The 13,272-nt window shown below is 39.2% G+C and overlaps 1 protein-coding gene across 2 annotated transcripts; it reads right to left on the bottom strand.

The window, feature by feature from the left end:
* BDKRB1 (bradykinin receptor B1) lies at positions 9,650 to 12,562 on the bottom strand. 2 transcript variants are annotated; one of them, XM_021403423.1, is made up of 2 exons: positions 12,105 to 12,562; positions 9,650 to 11,412 (listed from the first exon to the last, which is right to left on the bottom strand). In XM_021403423.1, exon 2 carries the CDS (start codon positions 11,356 to 11,358, stop codon positions 10,270 to 10,272), a length of 1,089 nt encoding a protein of 362 aa, XP_021259098.1. In that variant the 5' UTR covers positions 11,359 to 11,412; positions 12,105 to 12,562; the 3' UTR covers positions 9,650 to 10,269. The 2 variants fall into 2 exon arrangements, with proteins under 2 accessions (XP_021259098.1, XP_021259097.1); XM_021403422.1 differs by having other exon boundaries at positions 9,650 to 11,370; positions 12,105 to 12,526.

Below are 13,272 nucleotides of genomic sequence, written 5' to 3'. Positions count from 1 at the left end.
TTTAAAAGTGTTCATTCTATAGATAGCTGTTGAGTTAAAAAGGGGCTGTATTTCTCAAATAAAATGTCTGAGAAAAAACTCATTTCAACCCTAATGAAATCATTCAGTCTATAACTCAGTACCAGATAGTAATTGCACTGGGTGACGTTAGAAGTTACTGCAAGCAAATTTCCTGAAAAAGAAATGTAGTGTATTTATTGTAATGTATATGTGGAGGGAGGAAGAGTTAATGTGCAAACAGTAATTTGATGTTCTTGAAACCACATGAATTAGAAAATACTTGTCTTAAATAGCACTGAGGCTTCTCCCTGATTTCTTTTAGAAGAATAAAAGAATTCTTAAACACTAAAAAGTATCATGGTTTTAGTTCCACGTGTATACATACATATATAAAGAAACTATTTATAGCAAAATAATACAACTAACACTGAGAAATCCAAAGGCAGAGAGCAAACAAATGCAACAAACTATTGCTGACTTCACCTTTGTTCTTACCCTTTTGTAGGACAAACCCTTTTGAGTTTGTGATGTGAGGGTCGTTTTTGATTTCAACAGTCCCTTGCATGATGCGCATTGTTTGCCAAACATCGAACGTTTTTCTGGCCTTCACCTAAGTTGCAATTAACAAATCTGCCCTTTCTAAATGCTTTATTTAGAAGATCACGTGTGTTGGCAGTGTAGGATAGATAATTTTATTAATATGTTCTGTATCTTGATTTCTGTTTTAGTTTTGTATGTACCTTTGGAGGTAATTTTCTTGCAATGTCAGAAAAGTTTTTCTAATGCCACAGTTTGTTTGATCACCTCCGGTAGTACAGAAGTGAATGTGAGTAAGCTGCGTACCGAAATGCATCTCTCAAAAATACATTTCACATTAATAATACTTACAATTTTACAAATAAGATAATTAGTCTGGGAAAAGGGAAGCCATTTAATTACTTGACTCATTGTAGTGTACATTATTAACGTATAGCACGGAACTAGGAAACATCTTGCAATAAAACACTGAGAAATGATTCCCTTGACTATTAATATTTTTAATGATCTTTTTCTAAGATCTGTTTTGTTTTTTTTCACTCACAGCTTCTGATAACACACACTCATATTTCTCAGAATAGATGCTATTTTATTTTCCTGTAACATAGTGTTATGGAATGAGTTTATCGCTAATTCTCAGTAAGTGTTATTAACCTCACTCTAAGTGGGATTAACAGTATCAGAGCTGTTCAGTCTTTCTCCTCACACTATATAGAGCTCAGAGAACTGAATGTATCATGCTGTCTCATTTGTTCCTGAAAGATGTACAGAAAGTGTCTCTTCATATAGTGATAGCTGTGGGCAAATAAAGGTATATCCCAACTGGTTTGTGTGACATGCACACACAAAAACTATCTTAAGTGTTTAGGAAGACATGTTTGAGGTATTGGAACAGGCTGCCGGGGGAGCTTGTGGGATCACCATCCTGGAGGGTTTCAAGGAAAGGATGGATGTCGCATTGAGTGACATGGTCTAGAGCAGTCACACGCATGGATTGATGGTTGGTCTAGATTATTTTAGTGGCTTTCCAACCTTAACGATTCTACTATTCAAAAAGAAAGGTGGCTTTTCTGTTCCATGGCACTTTTCTAGTCCATTTGGCTCCTGTCCCATGATTCTCTGCAGTCTAGGTACGTTACTGCAGAGCTGCAGTGCCTCAGCTGCTCAGCTTGTTCCCTACACAGCTGGATGTTCCTGGGGCCCTAGCTGTGGAGTAGGAAAGAGGTTTGGGGGCTGGACTGAGGGGCACTGCTGAAGGGCATCATCTGCAATCTGGTACTGCAGGCTGCCTCCCCCAGTGACCAGGGACTGCAGGTATATCTCCTTCAGCATGGCTGGGTACAGTATTGTCCAGCACACCAGAGGATAATGTACTGAAGTGGAAAAGGAAATGTTTCACTGAAGTTGGAGCACAAAGTCATTCTGCTAATGTTTGCCTGAAGGGCTAGAATTTGAAAAAAGATCAAAGAATCCAATGCATGAAGGGATTCACATTGGTATCCCTAAATTCTGGGATGTTATCCCAAAATAACTCATCCAGACCCTTTGCGCCTCATTAGAATAAACAGGATGGGCTGTGCAGAATGCCTGGAAATGAAGCGGAGCTCAGGGGAGCAGAGCTGGGCAGGAAGAGCAGTGGAGGTCCACAATCACATCTAATTTTATTCCAGTGAAACCAAGGCGTTGGCTTACATGCTTGTTCTGTGGATTGCCCTTCTAATGTGATCAGCGGTACTTTTGTGCAGTTCCTCAGGAAATCGCGTGCTGTTTAGAGCACTTATTATTTAGATAATGTATGGTGTACTTGAAAGATATTTGTTTTTCACTGTAGTGTGAAAGATGAGATAATTTTATTTTAAAGTAACTGATTTTTTGGCTGTTATTTTTAACAGCTATTTTATCTATAAAACATACAAACTCTCATTTTCCTATTATTTTACTAATAAATATAAACCTATAAATGCTGTGTATGCAGCACATGAGGATGACAAGAACTGCAATGCCACCATCTCTGGGGGGGCAGAGAGAGGTGTGTGGGGAAGCTTCCACCAAGAACTCCATGTTTGATGTGCTATATGCCTAGAGACAGCAGTTTGTGTTTTGGCTTCCATAGTCTATATGAAGTGCCCGATAACCCCTGTTATTTCAGTATCTGAATACCTTATCCCTGCTTTATTTCTAGGCATCATAATACAGCTGTGAAATGTTTAAAACTCATTTTATTGATTTTGACTTCAAACTCATTAGTGGCAGCAGTGACCCTGCTCTGTACAGTGCTGATCATAGCAAAACTACAGTACCTCTTTGGTTATAGTGTTTGGTCAAGGGTCACCTCCAGTGCAAGTCCCAGCTGCATGTAGAGCTCACAGCAAGGCTGTCGTTAGATTCCTATTATCAGCGTACTGCATCTGACCTCACTGTGAGGGCTTGGCTCTCTGTTCTACCTGCTGCTATTTCTTCCAGGTTCATAGCTCATAAAATATCTGAGTTGGAAGGGACCCATAAGGATCATCAAGTCCTGGATCCACACAGGCCACCCAAAAATAAGACCATATGTTTGAGCATTGTCCAGATGCTTCTTGAACTTCTGCAAGTTCTGTGCCGTGACCACAGCCCCAGGGAGCATGTTCCATGCCTGACCTTCCTTTGATGAAGAAGACAAAGATCGTCTTGGAGTTTTTCCAAAAACAATGATCCTCTTGTTTCTAAGCAGCATGAATGCAGCAGGCCAGGTGAATTATTTCCATCTGAGTGGTACTGGTTCCTGAGATGCTTCTGGAAACCAGAGTACTCAGATTCCTAGTTAAAAAGGCTATCTTAGAAATAATTACAGAAACTAAGGATTTCTCACAGATGAAATCAAAGATCTGTAGCCAAGGTGAAATTTGGAATTGTTTACAGTGAAGCCTTCTTCTCATTAATAATGTTGTGGTCAAAAGTATTCAGATGTCTAAGGCATGAGCACGGAGTTGTCTGAGGGACACAGTGGCACTAATACGGCTGTTGCAGAAAGCCAAAAGGCTGAGTGGGTGTAGCTGGGATCTGTGAGCGTGTTTTATGGTTTTGGGAAGTTGAGATGCTGGTTGTGCAATTGGTAGTTAGACCACTAGCATTTTCCCTTGGGCCACTAAGGTGAGTGTACTGGATATGCCTGAGAAATGATACTAAGCTGTGGTGTGAACAAGGTCATGTGTACAAGGGGAGTGTGTGTCTTTAATGCATCAGTGAGCACCCGAATGTTACTTTTGATCTGCAGTGACAACTTAGCCAAGAATCGCCTTGAGCGTTAGGATGTGTAAAACATCAGTTCTAGTATGCACATCTAAAAGTCGTTTGATAAAAGAAAAACTTTTTCTTTTCTGGAACTTGCATCTTATAGGTATTTTCCCATTGGCTTGAATTTCTCTCTTTTTTTATTATCAAGACATGAAGAGCACCCCTAGGGAATAGCTGTAGCGATTTTGCTACTGTTGACAAATGACACTCTACATATGTTCCCATATATCTTGTATTCAGTTTATCATTAATCTTCTGCTATGGTTACTTCTGCTAATATGGTAAGGATAACCCCTTCCATGATAGATGGCTGCCGGTGGCTGCGTTATTACTTAAAAGCTGTGAAGTAGCTGCCAAAAAAAGCAGGATATTCCTTTTCCTTCAAAACACTGGCAAGAAGAAACTTTTCCTGGTTATATATTTTATGGCATTACACAAGACAGGTTTTCTGTAGTTGCAGATGTCTGTATTTAGCCAAACCAGCGTTGCTTTGCAGCTCTTCTGAGGCAAAAAAAGAAAGAGACAAAACTGTGCTAATGATATAGCATCCTCTCGCAAGTAATTTGAGTTCTTCCAGTAGAGTAGGGTATTTGTAGGGCATTAATTCCCAAGAGACACATTGTCACCCATTGTCTGACTGCCATTTGCCGTGTCAAACAGATTTTATGTTCTGGCTGTGCGTGAGTTACTGGCATCCATGCTGGGAAGCTGGCATGCAACCAGCAGATAAGAGCTGAGCAGTATTGTCAAGAGGCCTCACTCAGAGGCACAGAGTTCCTTGCGAAGATGGACTGAAGTTTTGGTAAACTAGGCAACCTGATATTTACAGTTTTCTTACTTTTCCTCTTTTTTAAAAACATCTCTGTTGCCTTTCTATTTGTTGAATGTAGTATCAAATCTTGCCTTTCTTTTGCACATTACTTTTCTAAAAACTGATCTTAATGGGCATCTCACTTTATCATGTTATCAGGCAAAAGAGCATATCGCCAATCTACACCAATTCTACAGCATATGTGCACCAGCAGTTTTGTCATGTGAGAGAGATCTTAGTCAGAAGCTTAATAGCTAAAAAAAGCATCAGAAGAAAATAAAATGCAGAAAGATCTCTCACCTATTATGTTGGCTTTATACTAATGGAAAAATAATTGTAATTTTAAAATTGTGTAATTATATAGAGACTCAGAGTCACTATCCCTGTTCAGGACTAACCCTTTATCTGGTACAATTAAGTACATCTCCATTAAATTTGATTTACTGTGATGTACATTAGGTGAGGTTTCAGTCTCTACCCTCATAGAAAAATTCTGTTTCTTGGATGAGGAATGCTTGAGGCTACAAATTAAATATTGCTATTTATCCTTCTCTCAGTGCTGAAGGATGAGCATTTCTTACTACCTGACATATGTATTTGTCCATACTTAAAAAGGTGCTGTGATAATTTCAAGAGTTTTTTCAGGCTTGGGACCAAGAAGCTCATCTTTTGACTCAGACTTGTGTGATGGATGTGAGACTTATCCTATCTCTTCCTGTGGGGGATGAGGGTGACTGGTTTCATTCCTAACGTGTGGCTGAGGATTTGTTCTGCAGGAGTTGAAATAGATGAACTGCAATGCATGAAACCAAATGTGAACTTTTCCGTGTGTGAATTACTTCCCAGAGGAGAATGTCTCTCCAAGGTGCAGCTATAGATTAGAATTATGATGGAGAATAAGCATCAGCTCCTGTAAGTACAGCTAGCAGACAGTGAAGGTTTTGTTGAAACAAACTTGGAGTGCACAAGATGGCAGACGGATTTTTTGATCATTTGCCTCCTTTCCTATACTACTCAGTACAATCAGCCTCAATTATGCCTTAAACATAGAAAGTTTTGAATTCATTAATCTCTGTTTACTGGTTTTCATTATGTCACTGCTTGGTGGCACAAGAGACTTCAGTCTGTGACAAAGTAGTTTGTATGGGTGAGATTCTCCTGCTCTGCCTGAAACTGAGAAGCAGAGCTCTCAAGCAGACTTTTCCCTTTTTTACCCTTGCTGCACGTATTGGCTCCTTATGAGCATCTGCAGATTGAACTCGTCCAGCAAGACAATGTCCATTTTTTTTGCAACAGCAACAAAAAAGGAAAGAAAGGAGAACATGCTTTTTCCTTTGCTGAAGCAGAACTTTGCTGACATTTTCAGCAGCTCACTGTGATAGGTATCTGTAAGGCAGTGTATTCCAAAAAAGACACGATACCTGTGAATAAATAGATCCATGACCATTCTCCACCACAGAGAATCATATTAGTTGAAAGGCATTTCTGTTATATGGTGCTAGGGAATGAGAAGCCAGGTGTAGCGGAAATTCTAAGACAGGGCTTAAAACAGTGATGGAGCACCTGGTAGGAAGGCAGGGCCCACCCAGGGGAGCTCAGGTGCATGCAATGCACCTGAGTGACCGAAATGGGTGGATCCAGGATCCACCCCTTCCCAGACCTCATTTAAGGGTTGCCAGTGGAGGCAAGGGTATCTCGCTGGAGATCTCTGCATACCTGAGGCCTTCCTAGATTCTTTCCTTTGTTTCTGTGCCTATGGCTGTTGTATTTGAGCAAATCCTCACTTTCTGCAGCTTAGGATGTTGCTATCCATGACTTTCCATTGCGTTACAGCATTACACCAGGTCTGTCATCTAGTAGGCTGTGAAAGACACTCAGGATTTGACTCTTAGGTATTTGGGGAATAACAGGCTTGGAAATGAGCAATAATTTGAAGAACAAACCAACTGAAACACCAGAGTAACTCGGATGACCTACCATGCTCCTAAGGTGCGTTTCTTTTGCCTTCAAGCTTCAAATTCCCTGAGAGCAAAATAAACTGCAGTTGTATAGTTCAGCCTGGGGGCCTGTGTTTACAACTTTTGTCTACGTGCCCTGAAATGATAGAGTAGGATTTCTTTGGAATTTCCAATCCTTCTGCCCACCTGGTGGATCCGAAGCCCTGTCTTACTATTCTGTGATTATTTTCTCCTCTTTGCCAGTGACTGAGTGGTTTCTACTGTTTCTCAGATATCTTACTTTGCTACAAAGAAGGACGTTCTATCCTACACTGACCATGATGACAATTTTCTTCCTAATTCCCATTAGTCTAGAATTTCTTCTAATGTTTTCAGTTCTGATTATTAGACTCACTTGTCTCTGTACAATCTCACTGCAATAAACTATTCAATTTAATTATATGTTTCTTCAAAGGTTTGTTTCTGTAAAATTCATGGCAAGATATGCATTATCAATCCTCTAGGTGGTATTTAGTATACAAGACATGATAGTTTAGTTTCTTGAGGGTACTGTTTAATTTACATTGAGTGTTTTTCTCTCCCACATAAGGCATAGTGACACAGAACTAAATCAGAAGTGGCTAAATTGCAGTCTTGGAAAGTCAGAGCTTAGTCATATGAGACTACTATAACTCATACACTGAAAGAAGTCACACTGAGATTCCAGGGACGGTCTTACGTTAAACATTTCCTGGCTCCTGTTCTGCTGCGTGACTTGGATTTTGTCTCTTGATCCTTTCCTGTTGGTGGGAGGGCCTCCAAAACCACCGTAGGACCATAAGCAAGCAGCATCCTTGACTCCTACTGTCTGTAGCCCAAAGCCTCCCACAGGCAGGGAAGTGGATCCTCTTTACCTTTGACCAGTTCACTTGTGCAACACTGTCACAGGCAAGTGTGGTCTGAACATCTCCATGAGGATGAGATCATGAGGCAGCCGGAACCTTCAGCATGACTGTATTGCGAGCAAACAGGTTTCTTCCAACTAAGTCATAACTTTTACTTGATTTGGTATGGTTTTCAGAGGGATGTCAAATGCTTTCTTCCTAGGAAAATGTCTCTTGGCATGCTAGAAGCCCTTGTGGATACAAATCTTTGAAAACACTTCTGCCTTTATTTCTAGCAATCAGTATGTTCTATCTTCAGTTTTAGAAATGGATCAGCTGCTTTTGGCGTGGGTCTATGTTTACAGTTAAAGTTTTTTAAGTTGAAAAAATATCTTGTCAAAACATTTTGATACTGCAAATGCAAGCCCAGACTATATTATTCCTAAATGTGCGTTTCAATACGTTCTAAATGCCACCAGTGTTCCTTTATTTTTGTTCAATGCTTAACATGGACTAGAGTTAAAGACGACGAGGTATTTTTCCTGTTAAAGGTTTCCCATGCATGTTGGGAAAATGGCACTTCTGTTTATACACTTTTCTCATTATTTCGGCCTTAAAAAAAAAAAATCTCTGGGAGTTTATTTGAACTCAAGGCTTCAGATGGAGATCTGAGAAATAAATAGTGTGCAATATTTTAAAATAGACTGACCATGCCACCCTGATGTCATCTGATCTTGGAAGATATGCAGGGTCAAGCTGGGTTAGTACTTCCCCTCCATCAAAAGAGGGGTGGCAGGAGAGTGAGGGTGGGGATTGTCCCCCTCTACTCTGCCATTTTGAGGCCCCACCTGGAGTACTGCGTCCAGACCTGGGGTCCTCAGTACAGGAAGGATGTGGAGCTGTTGGAGCAGGTCCAGAGGAGGGCCACCAAGATGATCAGAGGACTGGAGCACCTCTCCTATGAAGAAAGGTTGGAGGAACTGGACTTGTTTAGCTTGGAGAAAAGAAGGCTCCAGGCAGGCCCCATTGTGGCCTTCCAGTATGCAAGGGGAGCTTATAAACAGGAAGGGGAGCAACTTTTTACATGGTCTGTTAGCAACAGGATAAGGGCAAATGGCTTTAAGTTAAAAGAGGATAGATTTAAGTTAGATGTTAGGAAGAAATTTGGATGGAGCCCTGGGCAGCCTGATCTAGTGGGTGGCAACCCTCTGGATGGTCTTTAAGGCCCAAGCCATTCTTTGGTCTATGACTACATGGAATCAAGTTCAGATGACTCACCAGACTTCACATACCGTTGTGATTACTAATGTCTAACTGAAATTTATTTGGAAAAAAAAAAAAAACCGTCACAGAGGGAGAAAAGCGAACGGAGTTATGAATAATTCTTCCTCTCTGATCGCCTAATCCACATTCGGCTCTTAACTCATCATTGCAGGAAGACAGACTTTTAACTCACCAAAAGGCTTTCATCATTCAAATTCCAAAAAGTTTGGAGAAATCATTAAAAATGAGCACTAATCTTTTCGGAATGTTGAATGGGTAGATTTCTACAATAAGAGATTAATTTCATATTCAAAGCGGAAACACCATTACAGTGAGTAAAAGACTAAACAGAACTTATACTAAACTAAATGAAATGTTATACAAACAAAGTGCTTATGCGGCCCTGTCTGTATTCAGTGTCTTTCTGGCTGAACCAACTTCCCTACTGAAATATCTCCATTCTTTCTCTCCCAGTGTATGCACGTACAAATATTTTTACATTAATGGGAACAGATATCTCAGTTGCATCAACTTTTTTTTACTGCCGTGGCTGTGATGAAAAAGTTTCCTTCTTTATCTCCTGCTTGGTATGTTATTGTTATATTATTATTACTGCTACAAATAGAGTTAGTATTATAGTATTAGGGTTTTTAATCGTGGAAATATAGCTTTCTTCCCATCCAAAGGAATAAGGAAAGAGACAAAAGATAAAACAATGCAAAAAAGAACAAGATTATGATGAAATGGGATATTATGCAGTTTATTGTTTTAGATTCATAAAAATATAAGCATGAACTTAAGGATTTGCCTCAGATGAAAAAATTTCAGAATTATACAGTGTCAGTGGTCATCACTATTTTAACATACGGAAATGAATAAGAATCCTTGCCTATTTGAAGAGTGGTTGTGTAACATTTTACTGGATAAAAAAAATAGTCCGGTTTTGAGGTTGATACTGGGTTATTCTGCTTTTTATTAGAGCTCAAGTACATTTCCTTTGTAGTACATTTTATTATGTAATATTTAAGCAATGAATATATTTTAAATGAACAGTTGTTCAAATTTTCTAATACTACACTGAAAATACAACCCATTTAAAATACTGATAAAAATAACTGAATCTGGTCTGTAATTGCTCAAATACAGCTATCAACTGAAACTTAAGCTCATATTTGCTCTGTATTATACCTTATAATCCTTTGCATAGTGTTATTGGTGGTATAATAGCTGTCACCATAGATACAATATAATAAATTGGTCAATTAGTTTATAGCGCTCTGTAAGGAAACCAAAATTCTGATACCTTGTCAAAGAACTTTTCTTTCCAGTCACAGATAACTGATGAGACAGGTTAGATCATTTGGTATAAAATTCTGGTATCACACATTATACCTTTGGATGGTAACACAGAAAAGGAAAAGCAAGCCCATGGACAAATAAACAGCAAAGTGATTTAATAAATAATTAACTTAGTCTGAGAATGCTAGAATAGTGCAATTCCTGTTAATTTGAATGCAATTTCAAATAAGTTGTAATATCAAAATTAAGACGGAACTGAGAATCATGAACTTGAACTACTCTTGACTAGAAACAAGCTGAAATATGAAGACTTTTCTTGGAATGATACATGGCTCAAAAAATACCCACAGCAGAAAAACTGTGAAAAAACTTCTAAAGCTTTTTGCCTGAAATATTTCCCAGCAAAGACATAAATTATTGGGTTAATGCAACTATTGGTGATAGCCAGAGTAGAACTAAACTGCTCACCAAAGTTGAGAAAATCCTCCCAGAAACAGCCTTTGATCACTTCCATCTGAAATAATATATCAAGGAATGTAACAAGATGGTGAGGAGTCCAGCACAAAAGAAACATCAGCACCACTAAGAAGATCAACCTTGTGGCCTTTGTGTCTCTGTGGTCCTTGCAACTCTTTGTCCTGAATGCTCTTTGTTCTCTTGTGTGTTCTTGTAGGGAGCGAATGGTACAGAAATTGAAGAAGACGATTGCTGTAGATGGCAATGCAAACCCCACTATGGTGAATACCAGACGTTCAGCTGTTCCCCAAAATGGGGTGGGGAAGTCTAAAACACACGCAGAGATATTCCACTCAGGAAAGTGTTTCACAGTCCGAAACATAAAGATTGGGATGCTGAGAAGGATCCCAAAGATCCAGATGAGCAAGCAGATCCCTTTGGTTGTAGCTTTGCTACGTATTCTTCTGTGTGTCAAGGTATGAACAAAAGTCAAATAGCGATCCAAACTGACTGCTACTAGCAAGTAAATGCTAGTGTACATGTTTAGGCGGATGGATGCGCTGGCACTACGACAAAGAAAATTTCCAAATGGCCAGTTATACTTATTCCGGATATTCTCTGCCCAGAAAGGGAGACATATGAGAAAAATAAGATCAGCAGCAGCTAGGTTCCCAAGGTAGATTTCAGCTATCTTCAGGGGGCCCTTGTACAGTGAGTAAACAAAGAGAATGAATAAGTTTCCAAGCATTCCAATAACACAGATGGTGTCAATACACTTAGGTACTAAGTAGTACACGATTTCCCACCAGTTATCCAAGTCTGGACAAACAGTTGAGTTGCTCTTGTTTTCACTTTGGTTTGGGAAGGGAGCGCTCAGTAGAGGACTTTCAGTCATGTTTTTAAGAGTCTGTAATGAACAGGAGACACTTTTTGAAGTAAGAGAAAAGGACTGCAAAATGGAGGCATAAAATTCTAAATGTTGTCTCTTATCAGTGGTGTAATAAACATTTTAATTTTTTCAAATGTCTTCAGTGCCCTAGCACTGACTTGTATGAACTTAGAACACCAGATTCCTTGTTGACAGAAAACACAATTTGCAGTTGCTTAATTCATTTCTCCTTCAAAGGCAATTTTCTTCTGTAAGTATTATAAAGTATTTAGTACTAATGGACAATTAGCCAAAAGAATGGTTTTCAGTTTATGTCCTTAATACATTTCAAGTATTCCAGCTTTCATGAAAATGACATTTGTCTCTTTACATTGAACTCATTTCTGATTATTTTCTGTGTTCATTGACTCTATAGCCATTACTACAATTAATAAATAGTTCTCAGTTAAGATAAGGTCTTCTGGAAACACTAAATAAATGCAGCTTGAGTTATGGGAACAATTAAAATATATTATTTTGAAAGAGAAAATTCTGCAATCAGGCAAGTCTATTCAGCTCTACAGAAATTTCATAGATTGAACCACCATATTTTTATGGATTGGAAGACTTAATCCTGACCTTCAGAGTTAGCTGCGCAGTAAAAGTCTTAGAAGCCTGCACACATTGGAACTGAGAGCACAAGATACTTTTTTTGTATAAAAGCATCTGAAATACTTTTAATACACATAAGACATTAAAACAGATAGACATACCTTGTTCTCGTCCTTCCTGGAAGTTTAGGTGAAGTTTCAAATTCAGGAAGAGCTGACAAACAGCAGTACAGTGTTTACTGAGAGAATTCAAAGACTCATCTGTGAGTGAGTCTGAGTGCTGAGTCTTTTGTTCGCCATGCACGTTACGTATGATGTTACGATTTGGAAGAAAGCCCTACAGTTCTTTTTTAAGCTTTCCAAACGTCAGCTGTGGTAATTTTCAAGGCATGTGAGATATTTCATTCTTGTTGTGAAATTCTTGAAAAAGTCAAGCTATACGCCTTGACTTCTGCTCCTACGTGATCGTAAATAAAGGTCTCAAGTACAGGTCAGTGGCAATTAAAAGTTCCTTTGTATGAATAACAATGTCTGCAACAATGGCAATTGTATCAACAGATCCAAACCTCTCTCCGTGCCAACACAATCAAAGCCAAAATTTCTATGAGGTTTTTGCTGTGAGAGCTCTTTCCTGTCCAGCTGGTGTAGTGTAGATGATACTGCATATGTGGCAGGCCATGCCAAGGAGTTGGGGTTAGAGCAGAAGAGGTATTTGGGAAGGGTGGCTGAAACCTGGAACCACTAAACCTTTCCACCATTTTTGAAAACTGATGTCGTTTGCACACCACTATAGCTATCTAGTGCATGAATCTCCATGAACATTACTTCTAAGGACTGTGTGATTGTGTCTGTATTTTATCAGGCATGCAAAATGCAATCAGCATTTTGTTTCATTGCATGAGAATTCGTAGACTGAGGCTAATTGTTTATAAACTTAAGCTTTTCACTTTAATTGCCCTCTAATCTGAGCAATATTAAAAAAAATCAGCTTTGATGTATATCAGATTTTTTAAATACAAATCTCAAGTACACATGTGTAAACAATGGCTATTTGCAACTTTTTAAAGAGCAGTGAGAAATAACAAAGGGACTGGAATGTTATTTACTTATAAACTAAAATAAGGGAAATTTATATTAGATATTAGGGGGAAATTTTTTACTCAGAGAGCGGTGAAGCAGTGGTACAGGCTGCCCAGAGAGCTGTGGGTGCCTCATCCCTGGAAGCGTTCAAGGCCAGGTTGGATGGGGCCCTAAGCAGCCTAATCTGGTGGGGGCAGCCAGCCCATGGAACGGGGTGGGAACTGGATGAACTATAAGGTCCCTTCCAACC

Source organism: Numida meleagris, chromosome 6 (genome assembly GCF_002078875.1).
Source record: "Numida meleagris isolate 19003 breed g44 Domestic line chromosome 6, NumMel1.0, whole genome shotgun sequence".
Taxonomy (NCBI): domain Eukaryota; kingdom Metazoa; phylum Chordata; class Aves; order Galliformes; family Numididae; genus Numida; species Numida meleagris.
This window is presented reverse-complemented; position numbering and strand designations above follow the sequence as displayed.